This window comes from Chiloscyllium plagiosum, unplaced genomic scaffold (assembly GCF_037043375.1).
Source record: "Chiloscyllium plagiosum isolate Xiang-an unplaced genomic scaffold, Cpla_swu_hap1 HiC_scaffold_43, whole genome shotgun sequence".
NCBI lineage: Eukaryota > Metazoa > Chordata > Chondrichthyes > Orectolobiformes > Hemiscylliidae > Chiloscyllium > Chiloscyllium plagiosum.
This window is the reverse complement of record NW_028270181.1, coordinates 32,610,412-32,626,080: the sequence shown is the minus strand read 5'-3', so window position 1 is coordinate 32,626,080 and position 15,669 is coordinate 32,610,412. Positions and strand designations below refer to the sequence as shown.

Genomic DNA, 15,669 nt, shown 5'->3' with positions numbered 1-15,669 from the left:
GTTGAGGTGTTCAGCCACAGGGTAGTGGAGTTGGTTGGGAATCACTTGCAATGGCTTCTTTTATCCCTTTAACAAAGGAAAGGTACCTACCATTGAAGGCAGTCTACAATAGGTTCACTAGGCTGAGCCTAGGTATGGAGGGACTGTCTTGTAAGGATAGGTTGAGTGATTTGGGGCCTGTACCCACTGGAATTTAAAAGAATGAAATGAGACATTATTGAAACATATAAGATTCTTAGTGGATTTGTCAAGGTGGATGCAGAAAGGTTATTTCCCCTCGTGAAAGAATTTAGGACCAGAAGGCATAATCTCAGCATAAGATAGAGATAAGAAGAAATTTCTTCTCTGAGAATCTGTGTATTACTTGAGGCATGAGGCTGGGTCATTAAGCATATACAAGGCTAAGACAGATGTACTTCTAAACCATAAAGGAATCTGGGCTATAAGGAAAAAGAAAGAATTTGAAGTTGAGGACTATCAGATCAGCTATAAACTGACTTAATGGCCAAATAGGAGAAAGTGAGGTCTGCAGATGCTGGAGATCAGAGCTGAAAATGTGTTGCTGGAAAAGCGCAGCAGGTCAGGTAGCATCCAGGGAACAGGAGAATCGACGTTTCGGGCATAAGCCCTGAAGAAGGGCTTATGCTGGAAAACGTCGATTCTCCTGTTCCCTGGATGCTGCCTGACCTGCTGCGCTTTTCCAGCAACACATTTTCAGCTTAATGGCCAAATAGCCTACTTCTGCTCCTACATCTCATGGTCATAAGATAGAATCATAGAATCCCTACAGTATAGATAGAAGCCATTCAGCCCATCGAGTCTGTATTGATTCTATGAAGTGCATTTTACCCAGGCAAACCACTTCACCCTATCCCTGTAACTTGTAAGGCAATTTCACACTTCCAAGCCACCTAACTTGCATATCTTTGGTAGGAAATCAGAGCACCCAGAGGAAGTCCACACAGACACAGAAAGAAGACTCCATGCAGTGACCCAAGGATGGAATTGAACTGGGTCCCTGGCACTTGAGGCCACAGCACCGAGTTACTATGTTGCCCGTTGTGCCAATGTATCATCTCTTCCACCATTTTACTGTTAACTTTGATTTCCGCAGAGGACGTATCACTGACCCCACCTATTTCTTGCCCACACGTTGGCATGGACAGAAGATGCAGCATCTCCATACACCAATGACACCTGGCTCTACCTGGCCACCATCCCTTTTGACTCCAACATTGTCACTAAGTTATGAAATCGAATATATGACATTCGATATTGGATAAGCATAAATGTCTTCCAATATTGGGAAGACTGAAGTCATTACTCCTGTATTAGCCATGCATCAATTTTAAAATTCTTGTCCTTGTTATTCACTTCCCACCTTCTCTAATCCCACCACCCTCCAGCTTCAGTGAACTCCCTTCAGCTCCAGACCCCAGTTGCCCACAGCCCAAGCTCTGGAATTCCCCCATGAAACTTCTCGACCTCACTGTCCCCCTGATAACCTCTTTGACCCAAGACTTGGATCACCTGACCTAATACCTCCTTTGGTGGCTCAGTATCTAACGCTGTTTTATAACCATTCCCGTGAAATGCCGTACTACGTTAAAAACTCGGTGCAAGTGAAATTTATTGAGCTTGGGGTTCCAGGATTTTCATTCAAGATTCCAACGGCGGAAGGTGAACCTGAGGGAGCCCAATGGCCCCCCGAGTGGGACCGAGTCACCCCCGAGTCTCCCCGGGCGACTCCGAGCGGTGCCGATTCCTCCCGAGCCTCACCGGGTGGTGACGACTCTCCCCGAGCGGCGCCGAGTCGTTCCGAGTCTCCCCGAGCGGCGCCGAGTCGTTCCGAGTCTCCCCGACTCTCGCCCCCAATCGCCCGAGCGGCCCCGAGAAGGTCCGAGCAGTTGCCCCCGGGCCGGACAGGCTCCGCTCCATGATGGAGTCCCACACTCTGGAGACGGAAGGGGAGATCCTCCACAAATCGCCGATGATCCACGGGAAGGAGCAGCTCCGGCACGGGCACAAACCGCCGATCCTGCTGCCGGTGGTAAGTTTCCCGCCGAGGCCTCAGGCCTCCCTTTCCCGCCGGGGACTCTTGGATTGGAGAACCGATCGAGCCGACGTTTGGGCACTGATCCCCTCTTCCTGAGGGCAGAGCAGTACCTCATCCCCACCCCCTGGTACTGAGGGCAGAGCTGCACTCCCCTCCCCCGGGCAGTGAGGGCAAAGCTGCACTCCCCTCCCCCTGGGCAGTGAGGGCAGAGCTGCACTCCCCTCCCCCCGGGCACTGAGGGCAGAGCTGCACTCCCCTCCCCCCGGGCAGTGAGGGCAGAGCTGCACTCCCCTCCCCCCGGGCACTGAGGGCAGAGCTGCACTCCCCTCCCCCCGGGCACTGAGGGCAGAGCTGCACTCCCCTCCCCCCGGGCAGTGAGGGCAGAGCTGCACTCCCCTCCCCCCGGGCAGTGAGGGCAGAGCTGCACTCCCCTCCCCCCGGGCACTGAGGGCAGAGCTGCACTCCCCTCCCCCCGGGCAGTGAGGGCAGAGCTGCACTCCCCTCCCCCGGGCAGTGAGGGCAGAGCAGCACTCCCCTCCCCCCGGGCACTGAGGGCAGAGCTGCACTCCCCTCCCCCCGGGCACTGAGGGCAGAGCTGCACTCCCCTCCACCTGGGCAGTGAGGGCAGAGCTGCACTCCCCTCCCCCTGGGCACTGAGGGCAGAGCTGCACTCCCCTCCCCCGGGCAGTGAGGGCAGAGCTGCACTCCCCTCCCCCGGGCAGTGAGGGCAGAGCTGCACTCCCCTCCACCCGGGCAGTGAGGGCAGAGCTGCACTCCCCTCCACCCGGGCAGTGAGGGCAGAGCTGCACTCCCCTCCCCCGGGCAGTGAGGGCAGAGCAGCACTCCCCTCCCCCCGGGCACTGAGGGCAGAGCTGCACTCCCCTCCACCTGGGCAGTGAGGGCAGAGCTGCACTCCCCTCCACCTGGGCAGTGAGGGCAGAGCTGCACTCCCCTCCACCTGGGCAGTGAGGGCAGAGCAGTACTCCCCTCCCCCGGGCAGTGAGGGCAGAGCTGCACTCCCCTCCACCCGGGCAGTGAGGGCAGAGCTGCACTCCCCTCCACCCGGGCAGTGAGGGCAGAGCTGCACTCCCCTCCACCCGGGCAGTGAGGGCAGAGCTGCACTCCCCTCCACCCGGGCAGTGAGGGCAGAGCTGCACTCCCCTCCCCTGGGCAGTGAGGGCAGAGCTGCACTCCCCTCGCCCGGGCAGTGAAGGCAGAGCTGCGCTCCCCTCCCCCGGGCAGTGAGGGCAGAGCTGCGCTCCCCTCCCCCGGGCAGTGAGGGCAGAGCTGCGCTCCCCTCCCCCGGGCAGTGAGGGCAGAGCTGCACCCCCCTCGCCCGGGCAGTGAAGGCAGAGCTGCGCTCCCCTCGCCCGGGCAGTGAGGGCAGAGCTGCGCTCCCCTCCCCCGGGCAGTGAAGGCAGAGCTGCGCTCCCCTTGCCCAGGCAGTGAGGACAGAGCTGCGCTCTCCTCCCCCGGGCAGTGAAGGCAGAGCTGCATTCCCCTCACCTGAGCACCGAGGGCAGAGCTGTACCCTTCCCTACTTTGTGCGCACTTTGTCCCCATCCCCTTCCCAGCAATGAAGGCTGAGCTGCACCTATCCTACTCACTGCACACTGAACACAGAGTTACACCCTCTTCTTCGCTGAGCACTGAGAGTAGAACTGCACCCCCTTCCTCACCCTCGAGGGCAGAGTTGCAACCTTGTCCTCACTGGGCATTGAGGACAGAGCTGCACCTCTCTCCCTAGGCCCCGAGGGGAGAAATGCACACCTCTTCACACCCTCATCCTGGGCACTGAGGGCAGACCTGCACCCTTCCCTGGGCACTGAGAAGAGAGCTGCAACACCCCCAATCCTGGACAAATGAGGGCAAAGCTACTCCCTTTCCTGGGCACTGAAGGCACAACTGCACCCCTCTTCCCCAATGGGCATTGAGGATGGACCTACATAGTGTCCCTGTGCACAGAATACAGAGATGCAACTACTCCTTCCTCCAACCAAAGGCACCAGGTGTAGAGAAGCACTCTGTCCTTTTTTGTATGGTGTCAGCACTGCACCCAAGTACTCTTCAGTATTGGACATTTAACTTAAGAATCATCATGGCTTGTGCAAGCTCAGTTCTGACCCCAGCCTCTTTACGTGCCTGAGTCAGCTATGCTTGTGGCTCAGATACTTTTAAATAGTCAGTCAGTTTTGACCGTCCCATTATACATTCCAAGTGATAATGAGAAGTCTCAGTGCTGCACAGGGATCTAACTAGTAATGTTAACTCTCTGGGACCTGCAACGTTTCTCACTATTCCAGCAACAATGACAAAGTCACTGCCTTGATATTGTTTTATACAGTGCGTGAATGTTGAATACCTGTAACAAAAACAGAAATTGTTGGAGAAACTTCGCAGGTCTGGCCTTATCGATGGACAGTAAACAGCGTTAACATTTCGAGTCCAGTGTTTTGAAACGTGAGGTTCTGTGGAGAAAAAAAACTTAGTTGTCGGACTTGCTGAGTTTTGCCAGCAATTTTAGCATCATATTTCCAGTTTGTTGTTTTATGTTGTTGATTAGCTGTGGTTCATTAACAATCCCAGTTAAACAGCAGCTGCAGGAGCCAGGACTGAGTGCTGTCTCAGCACACAATCGCAAGCAACGAGTGCAGGAAGAAATTCTCCATCCTTGGAGACAGAGGCTTCCAGCTGTTTTAGCTGTTGTTGCTTAATTTCAAGAATGTGGGAGTTGGGAACTGCATTTCAGTAAAGTTCGCAATCTCAGATGTGGGCTCATGAACAGAATCCTGATGCTTCCTGACCCATTATATCTCCACATGTTTCAGCATTTCACGTTGTTCATCTGGCATGGAAGGTTCACCTGCTCTGTAGCACCATGGTTTATTAATGAACTGGTTGTAGTAATACTGTGGATATTTCATGCAGTCTAGTTTACCAGTTATATCTCGATGGAATCGAGGGTAGAGGACTATTCTGGGTATTGGAAGACTATAGACCAGAGTCGGTAAAGTGTGGAGCTGGAAAAAATACAGCAGGTCAAAGAGCATCAGAGGAGCACAGGAGTCGACGTTTTAGGTCGGGTCCTTTCATCAGAGTTGTAAAGGGGAATGGGGCTGAGAAATAAATGAGGGGGGTGGGGCTGGGGTACAGGTAGGAGGTGATTGTGATTGGTCAGTGGGAAGGATGGGAAGGAAGATGGACAGGTTATGTCTGGTCAAGGGGGCAGGGTAGAGAGGGAAGGCTGGCCTTGGAATGAGGTGGGAGGTGGGGAGATTGGAAAGTTGGTGAATTCTATGTTGAGGTCATATGGTTGGAAACTCCCAAGACTGAAGATGAGGTCTTCTTCCTCCAGTTTGTGTGTGGCCTTGTTTTGATGGTGGAGAAGGCCCAGGATGGACCTCATCAAGCGGGGTAGGAGGGGAAGTTGAAATGGCTGGCAACCGGGAGATGGGGTTGATTGGAGCGTATAGACTATAGATGTTCTCCAAGTTTGTGCTGAGTCACTCCAATGTAGACGAGACCACATCGGGAGCAACAGATGCAATAAATCAGGTTAGAGGAAATGCATGTGAATCTGTGCTGGACTTAGAATGATTCTTGGAGCCTTGGTCAGAGATAAGGGGAGAGGTGTGGGGCCAGATTTTGTACCTCATGCAGGGAAAAATGCCAGGTGTGGAGGAGACGTTGGTGGGGAATGTGGACCTAAGGAAGGAGTTGCGGAGAGAACGGCTCCTGCAGAAAGCAGATAAAGGTGGGGAGGGAAATATCATTTTGGTGATGGGGTCAGAATGCAGGTGGCGGAAGTGTCAGAGGATGATATGTTGGATTAGGAGATTAATGGGATGAAATGTGATGACCGGGGGACTGTAATTGGTGGAGTGGGGGTTTGAGGGCAGAGGTGTGGGAAATGGAGGAGATCCGGTTGAGGGCATTCTTCATCACGGGGAAGAGGAAATTACAAGCCTTGAAGTAGGAGGACATCTGGGATGTCCTGGAGTGGAAACGCTCCTCTGGGGAGCAGATAAGGTGGAGGAGGAGGAATTGGGAGTATGGGATCGCATTTTGGTGGCTCAGTGGTTAGCACTGCTGCCTCACAGCGCCAGGGACCCGGATTCGATTCCAGCCTCGGGCAACTGTCTGTGTGGAGTTTGCACATTCTCCCCGTGTCTGTATGGGTTTCCTCAGGTCCTCCCACAGTCCAGAGATGTGCAGGTTAGGTGAATTGGCTATGCTCAATTGCCCACAGTGTTCAGGGATGTGTAGGTTAGAGGTAAAATATGGAGTAATGGGGAATGGGTTTGGATGGGATACTCTTCGGAGGGTTGGTGTGGATTTGCAGGGCTGAAGAGTCTGTTTCCACACTGTAGGGATTCTATAAAATCTATGAAATTTTGCAAGAGGTGGTGTGGGAGGAGGTGTAGTTAAGGTAACTATGAGAGTTGGGTGGGTTTGAAATAGATGTCAGTGCTGAGTTGGTTGCCGGAGATGGAGACGGAGAGATCCAGAAAGGGGAGGGAGATACGCTGCCGTGTGCTCCCACTGAAAACTCAAATAGTACATCTACATCACTCACACCTTCCACCCTGATCTCAAATTCACCAGGGCCATTTCTGATACCTCCTCCCCCTTCTGGACTTCTTCATCTCTATCTCTAGCAACTGACTCAACACCAGCATCTATCTCAAATCCACCGACTCCCACAAAACTACCTCGACTACACCTCCTACCACATCCCCTCTTGCAAAAATGCGATCCCATACTCCCAGGATGAGTGTTTCCACTCTGGGACATCTCAGATGTCCTCCTACTTCAAAGTCATTAATTTCCCCTCCCCATGATCAACAATGCCCTCAACCACATCTCTTCCATTTCCCACACATTTGCCCTCAAAAACCCCCTCCCCGATCACAACAAAAATCCAATCCCCCTGGTCTTCACATTCCACCCCACTAATCTCTAAACCAGCTCATCATGCTCTGCTGTTCCACCCCAACAGTCGACCCCACCACCAAAATGATATTTCCCTCCCCACCCTGTGCACCCTCTGCAGGAAGTGTTCTGTCTGCGACTGCCTGTTAGGTCCACACTCCCCACCAACCTCTCCTCCACTCCTGGCACCTTTGCCTGCAGCTGCATGAGGTACAAAACCTGTGCCCACATCTCTGACCAAGGCTCCAAAGAATCATTCCAAGTCCAGCACAGATTCAAGTGCATTTCCTCTAACCTGATTTATTGCTTCCGTTGCTCCCGATGTGGTCTCGTCTACATCGGAGAGACCGAGCGCAAACTTGGGAACCGGTTCAGAGAACATCTATGGTCTGTAAGGTCTGATCAACTCCATCTTCCGGTTGCCACCCATTTCCACTCCCCCGACGACATGTCTATCCTGTGCCGCCTCCACTGTCAAAGTAAGGCCACACGTGAACTGGAGGAAGAACACCTCATTTTCTGCCTCGGGAGCCTACACCATATGACCTTAAAGTAGAATTCACCAACTTTCAAATCTCCCCACCTCCCACCTTATCCCAAGTCCAGCCCTCCCTGTCCACCACGCTCCCTTAACCCAACCTTATCAGTCCATCTTTCTCCCATCTCTCTGCTGACCAATCACGTTCTACCTGCATCCACCTATTGCCATCCCACCTACCTTTACCCCAGCCCCAACCTCTTCCCCCTCTCTAGTCCTGATGAAATGTCCCCTGCTCATCTGATGCTGCCTGACCTGCTGTACCTTTTTCAGCTCCACACTTTATCGACTCTGACTTTCCAGCATCTACAGTTCTCACTATTCCCAAGACTATAGACCATAAATACATAATATATAGGTACAGAATCAGGCCGTTTGTCCCATTCGGTCTGCACTGCCATTCGATATGACTGATAAATTTTTCAGCCCCATTATCCTGACTTCTCCCCGCAACCCTTGATCCACTTAGTAATCACAACACGTCTAACTTTGTCTTAAAGACACTCACTGACTTGGCTTCTACAGTCTTATGTACTTATGAGTTCCACAGATTCACCACCCTCTGGCTGAAGAAATTCCTTCTCGTCTCAGTACTAAAATATCGTACCTTCACTGAGAGTCTGCCCTTGGGTCCTAGTCTCTCCTACTAGTGGAAACATCTTCTCCATCTCCACTCTATTCAAGCCTCTTTGTATTCCCCAACATTCCACATTACCTTTCTAAACTCCCATCGAGTACAGACCCAGGTCCTCAACTACTCCTAATATGTCGAGCTCTTCATTCTTGTGAACTTCCTTTGGACCCCCTCCAAAATCACAGCTTTCCTTAGATACGGGCCAAGCCTGCTCTCAATATTGCGAATGTGATCTAAGCAGAGCCTTATACACCCTCAGCAATTCATCCTTGCTCTTGCCTTCTTGAAATGAATGCTAACATTGCATTTGCCTTCCTAAGTGCCAACTGAACCTGCACGTTAACCTTAAGAGAATCCTGAACTCGGACTGCTAAGTCCCTTTATGCTTCAGATTTCTGAAGTCTTTCCACATTTAGAAAATAGTCTATGCCTGTATTCTTTTCATCAAAGTGCATAACCTCACGCTGTCCCACATGGTATTCCATTTGCCACTTCTTTTCCCATTCTCCTAGTCTGTCCAAATCTGTCTGCAGCCTCCCCGCCATCTGTCCCACCACCTATCTTTGTGTTACCTGCAAATTTAGGAACAATGCCCTTAGTTACTTCTTCCATATTGTTCATGTATAACTTGAATTATTGTGGTCCCAACACTGACACCTGTGGAACTCCATTGGTCACTGGCTGCCAATTTGAAGAATACCCCATTCTCCCCACTTTCTGCCTTCTGCCAGTCAGCCAATCCTCTATCCATGCCAGTATCTTCCCCCTAACATTATGGGCTCTTGTTTAGCAGCCTCCTGTGAGGCACTTTATCATGGGCCTTTTGGGCATCCAAATTGATAATGTCCATTGACACTGCTTTGTCTAAATTACTGTATATACTCGTTTAAAAGTCAAATTTTTTAGACTATTTTTAAGGTTAAATTTATGTAGTTGGCTCTTAGTCCAAAATACCGTATCATTAGCAGAAGCCCAATTGATCTCTAAACGAATAAAAAATACCCAACAAATTACGGTAATTGCTGCGACACAGTTATTTGTCTTCCCTGCAATTTCAGCAACTTCCAGTTTAAACGCTGCTGTAGATTTTTTGCTTTTCACACAAAATAATGAAGAAATTTCACAACCTCAACTAGGTATATGACTGTATTTCATGAGTGTTACAGGGGAACTGAGCTGCACACACCTGACTCTGACCTGATGTGTCTTAAACTTTCCCGCCAATTTCTTCCATTTCCCTCCATTTTCTATCATCTGCTGTTGTTTTAGTTTCTCAAACTAACATTTTAAGCTTTTATTTCTGATTCAAAAAGTTACCAGATATTTGACTCTCATACAGTCTCATCGATCATTGTACAGGATATGTACAGGATAATATCTAAACTCATAAATCGGTTATCTGTGAAGGACTAGGGTTGACTTTGATACGAGATATATGGAAAGTTCCAGATATATTGGCCAAAAACAGGAGATGACATTTACTTGAGTATACATGGTATTCATTATCACCTCAAAGAATTCTAACAGATTTACTGGTCATGGCCTCCCCTTGATGAAGTTTGTTGAGTCAGCTCTGTTTTACCATTCACTTTCAAGTATTTCCATCCATAATAATGGTCTCTAAGATCTTACCAACAACTGAGGTCAGGCCAAATGGACTGTAAGTATCTTCTGCCCTCCTTCTTTCTTAAACAGGACTGTTACATTAGCTATTTTCTAGTCCTCTGGGACCCTCCGTACCCCAGCGATTCCTGAAAGACTGTCGCCATCTCCTTCTGAAAATGTGTTGCTGGAAAAGCGCAGCAGGTCAGGCAGCATCCAAGGAGCAGGAGAATCGACGTTTCAGGCATGAGCCCTTCTTCAGGCCCATTCCTGAAGAAGGGCTCATGCCCGAAACGAGGATTCTCCTGCTCCTTGGATGCTGCCTGACCTGCTGCGCTTTTCCAGCAACACATTTTCAGCTCTGATCTCCAGCATCTGCAGTCCTCACTTTCTCCTGTCGCCATCTCCTTGGCTAGCTTCTTCAGAGCCCTGGGCTGTGGTCTATCCGGACTGGGTGATTTATCCAACTACAGACCTTTCAGCTTCCCCAGCACCTCCTGTGTAATGGTCACATCACTCCCCACTGCCCCTACTCGCTTGGAATTGTGGTGTGCAAATAGTGTTTTCCACCGAGAAGACTGAGGTAAAGTACCTATTCAGTTCCTCTGTCGTTTCTTTGTTCCCTATTACTACTTCTCCAATCTCATTTTCCAGTGGTCCAATGTCCTCTGTTTCTTTCTTATATTTTATACATTCCTCGCAAAAACTTTTAATCGTCTGATGTTTCTAACGAGCTGGTCCGTGTACTTAATCTTTTCCCCCGCATTATTGCTTTTTAGTTATCCTGTGCTGGTTTTTAATGCTCTGGCTTCTGACCAATCTTCACACATTAGAAGCTTTTTCTTTTGGTTTTATGCTGTCTCTGATTTCCCTTGTCAGCAATGGTTGTCTTATCTTCCCCTTAGTATGTTTCTTCTTCCTTGGGATGAATTTCTGTTGTGCCTCCGGAATTACCCCAGACATTTCTGCCACTGCTGCTCCCCTTCTAACCAACTCTGGTCAATTCCTCCCTCATGTTTTTGTAGCTACCTTTACTCAATTGTGATATCGTTGCATCTGGTTCCAGCTTCTCCCCCTCAAACTGCAGGGTAAATTCATATATATTGTGTCATTGCCTCCTAGGGGTTCCTTCATCTACAGTTCCGTAATCAAGTCTGCCACATTACACATCCAGAATTGCCTGTTCCCAGAGGAACACTTTTCCAGTGCTTTTTATTTCCTGATTTATTTTCTGCTTCACATCCTGACTACTGCAAGGGAGCTTTTAAATAACTCCCATCAGGTCCTAGCGAGTATCGAGAAGATTTGTGCCAGAAATGACTGCCAGACTACTTAGACCCCTTGGCATCATGGTAGTCCACAAACCCACCAACATACCAAAACAGCAGCTAATGAACTTGAAAGATCCTATACAGACAGCAAGCAAATCTAATGTCATTTACAAAATACCGTTCAAGGACTGTAACAAACACTATATTGGACCAACAGGCAGAACACTAGCTGCCGGGATACATGAACATCAACTAGCCACAAAACAACATGACCCTCTCTCATTTGTATCCTTACATACAGATGAGGAAGGACACCTCTTCTACTGGGACAATACATCCATCCTAGGATAAGTCAAATAGAGACACGAGAATTCCTAGAAGCATGGCATTCTAACCAGAACTCTAACACCAAGCATATTGACTTGGACCCGATTTACCACCCTCTGAGAAAAAGAACAGGAAATATCATCACCACAGGCAATGACAATCGAATGCAGGAATCATCAGCAATGCTTCATCCAGAGGCTCACTGAAGATATTACCTAGTATGGTGACGAAACGTCTGAACGTGAACCTTCCAGCTCAGCGAGCAAATCTACATTTAGTCCCATCAGGTCCATTTTTACCTTTATGATCCTCGACTCTACCCATACAGATTCCACGCCTTGTGCAGTACTTCACAAAGGCTGGTATCCTGTCATCTAGACACCCTTTATTTACACGTGCCTAGTACATGATACTGACCCAACTATCACAGAACCAGTTCCTAGAATGAGCAGAACCCCGACTCTACTGTTTATTTATTTTTCTTTTTTTATATTTTTTTACACTCCTGTTTTTTTTTTAACCCCCATACTACTGCCTAATTGCAGTAGTGCTTTTATTTTTCCCCAGCGCCCATGTTGTTTGTGTGCAGGCGTGAGACACAGTGAAAGACACAAGGTGCACGAACCTTTATTCAGTTTCTACCACCAGGAAGAAAGGAAACACCCGAGTGGCCAGTGACAAGGGATGACCTTCACATCACAGGGCAATGCTGTGTGATCAAACAGTATTCTACTGTTTATCTTATTTTTTTCTTTCTTTTTTTTTTCTTATTTTGACCCCCACACTACCGCCTAACTGTGGTAGTGCTTATTTTTTCCCCAGCACCTATGGTGCGTGTGTGCAGATGTGAGACACAGTGAGAGACACAAAGTGCACAAATCTTTATTCAATTTCCACCACCAGGAAGATAGGAAAACCCCCGAGTGGCCAGTGACAAGCAGTGCCCTTCACATCAAAGGGCAATGCTGTGTGATCAAACAGTACTCTACTGTTTATATCTGTCAGCCAAGACTCCCTGATTGGACCAGGTTAACAGCCCCAATCAGGGAACTCATATTCTATGAGATCCATCTGGCTGACCACGTTTCAATCACTACAACCCTACCCCCAAGTCCTACGATGTGGGCTTATTCATTTTCCTGTAGCTTCTTATGGAGCAATTTCGTACCATGCCTGGTTCCTCTGACCCTGTCTTGGATATGGGTGATGTGTGTCGGACTTTGGCCCACCTCTTGCAAACAGTGTGTCTCGGCCGAAACTCTTCTTTGGGGGGTAATGGCATCGAGGATGTGACGTCTGTCACATCCATCTTCTCAGAGATTTCTTCAACTTTGAATGGAGGGGAACAACCCATGGGTTCTGACAGACTTGCTGAATGTTCTGAGGGGCTGGGTATGTTTTGCTTTAGCCCCATTTGCAAGGTTGTAACTTTCACATGGTCCACATGCTTCTTCGGGACTGCCTCTCCTATTTGAACTTTTTATGTCATGGGACCTGACTTCATGCCTTTTATCTATGGAGGGTCATTCCCATGGTTTTGACACCAAACTTCGACCCCTGAAGTAACCTGCCTTTCTTGCTTGGAGGAGCCTTTTGTGCAGCATTGCCATTCCTGATGCCATTAGAACACACTTCTCAGAGTTGTCCCCATTATCTGCTGTGTCTGAAGTAGATTCCTGACCTTTCTACACTCTCTGTTATATTACCTGTTCTGGAAATTTTAATAATCTCTCCTGAGCGCTCAGAACAAGGTTAAAAGCGGTGGCTCCTCCACTGCTAAATTCATGATCCTGCTCCCTGTCTCACTTGTAGTCACACCCTCATGTCCCTGATAACTAGCCAAATTTTGAAGTATATAACCTCCTGAAACAGAGCATTCAAGTAACTCTTCCCCTTCCTAGTATGTTGCAGTATTCAAACCTCAGACTCCAACTCATCAGTTCTGAGTTGGAGTTCTTGGAGAGCAATACTTGCTACAAACGTAGTCGAAGTATGTCTCACAAGCCTTACAAGTCATTTCTCTATGCAGGGCTTGTATATACAACCTCGCTTAATGCGTTGCATCAAACTAATCAATCTTGCAATTGATTGATAAGGCTCCTTGTATTTTGGGAGGAATTGTTTGATGATTTGACTGCATTATCAGATAGGTATAATGGACTTGTGAGGTGATGTTTAATTCCTAGTGTCTTGGTTGCCGGGGCAAGTACAATTGCCAATTGTGCAGAAGTTAATTGTGAACTATTGACTGATACTCAGATGTCCAATAGTCCACATTTTTTTTCAGCTTTCCCAGAATACTGTAACAGCAGCTGCAGTGAAATTACTGTTGAAAGCACACATGATGAACAGGCCATGGCTACACATCTCTCAAACGTCAGTACAAGCCCTTACCTCAATGTGAGTCACAACTCCAGACTGCAGTAATGGTTCCTGACTTAGAGGACTGGACCAACACTTTGCAAACTACTATTTAAGTGTGATTGATGTCCTGAATCGGTAGAGGCTGTCACAGACTCTGAACACTCCCTCACCCACACACCCACCCTCTTTCACACTCTCAAGTCTCTCTGGCACTCTCGCTCTCAGCTCTCAATCACACTCACTCACTTTGTTTGGTAAAGATCCATTTTAGTATTTACAACATCCCAGCTGTCACTTTGGGCTTTAAGTGTATTGAAGGGATCACATCAGTAGAAACTCTGTGATATTGCATTTCTGCTAACGTTGTGCTCTTAATGCGAAGGTGATTAGCTCATTCTGCATCAAGTCTAGATTAAGATGCATTGTATTATAGATTGACTTCACAAAATGGAACATTGGAACTCTCTTCCACAAATTGTGATTGGCAGATAAATTGCTAAATTTAAATCTGAGATTGTTAGGTTTTTTGGTATCCTGAGGTGTTATATAATAAAGAGCAAAAGTGAGCCTCTAGAGGTAAGTCATAGATCAACAATAATCTCATTGAAAGCTGGAACAGGCTGTCGGCGCTAAATGGCTGCCTCTTGTTCCTATGTTCTTACTTCTTACCGTAGTCCATGTGCCGCATCACACTGCATTTGTTGCATCGGTAATGAGGAGTTTCTAGGTGTTAAGGTCTTGAGTTGCTCCTTCAAATGTCTTTCCAAACCCAAGTGTTTTAAAACCATCTCTTAATGACTTTTAACCCCTACAGCTCTTCCATGGCTCATATGTATTCTAATCGAAAACTCTGATGTTGAGCTGATCACAAATGAGGCAAATTTCTGACAGTACCTCTCCCAAGAGGTGTGGAATGTGAGGTGAGATACGAGGTGGTTGTCAGAGATGAACTTGCCAGTATCCCATTGTAGACATGGAGAATCATGAAAGTGTTAGCACTGTGTGGGTTTGTAGCTGTAATAGTCAGCAGAACAGAATGCTCCACTTCACAGTTTTGGTTGAGTCTTTAGGATCTCTGGAGGTGCATAATTGACTTTTTCTTCTTTGCTACAATGACCATTGAACTGACCCAAAGGATTAGTGCTGTTACAGGAACAATGATGTCCTGTCTGACCATCCAGGATTTCCTTCAGCTTAACCATTAAGGTCACTGGCACACAATAAGGACATATTGGACTGGAGTTGTTATCCTGTTGAGCATGATTGGAAATTTTCCATCTCGAGGCAAGATCTTTTCCCTGGGGTGGGAGACCAGAACTAGAGGGCATAGGTTTAGGGTGAGAGGGGAAAGATATAAAAGAGACCTACGGGGCAACATTTTCACACAGAGGGTGGTACGTGTATGGAATGAGCTGCCAGAGGAAGTGATGGAGGCTGGTACAATTGAAACATTTAAGAGGCATTTGGATGGGTATATGAATAGGAAGGGTTTGGAGGGATATGGGCATGGTGCTGGCAGGTGGGGCTAGATTGGATTGGGATATCTGGTCGGCATGGACGGGTTGTTTCCATGCTGTACATTTCTGTGACTCTGTGACCTTTTCTCACGATTACTGAATATCTGAGAATGTTTCATGTTAAACATTCCTCACCCAGTGTTGTGTGATGCACAAGTTGAGGGTGTTCTAAACCTTTCAACATGATCATTTTGCTCAACGGCACGGTGGCCCAGTGGTTAGCACTGCTGCCTCACAGCGCCGGAGACCCGGGTTCAGTTCCCGCCTCAGGCGACTGACTGTGTGGAGTTTGCACGTTCTCCCCGTGTCTGAGTGGGTTTCCTCCGGGTGCTCCGGTTTCCTCCCACAGTCCAAAGATGTGCAGGTCAGGTGAATTGGCCATGCTAAATTGCCCGTAGTGTTAGGTAAGGGGTAAATGTAGGGGTATG

General features: G+C 48.4%; 1 protein-coding gene across 4 annotated transcripts in view; it reads left to right on the top strand.

Annotated features, from left to right (window-relative positions):
- The first annotated feature begins 1,893 nt into the window (after window positions 1–1,893).
- Window positions 1,894–15,669, top strand: part of LOC122541716 (uncharacterized) — a 64,781-nt gene continuing 51,005 nt past the window's right edge. Inside the window, exons 1-2 of one of the 4 annotated variants that reach the window (XM_087982521.1) lie at window positions 1,972–2,050; window positions 14,539–14,644. Coding sequence is in view for 2 of the 4 variants with exons in the window: in XM_087982520.1 (XP_087838646.1) it covers window positions 1,937–2,050 (114 nt within the window). In the remaining 2 variants the exon portion in view is untranslated. Of the gene's footprint in view, window positions 2,051–14,538; window positions 14,645–15,669 lie in introns of all 4 variants that reach the window. The other 3 variants (XM_087982520.1, XM_087982523.1, XM_087982522.1) reach the window with 3 other exon arrangements.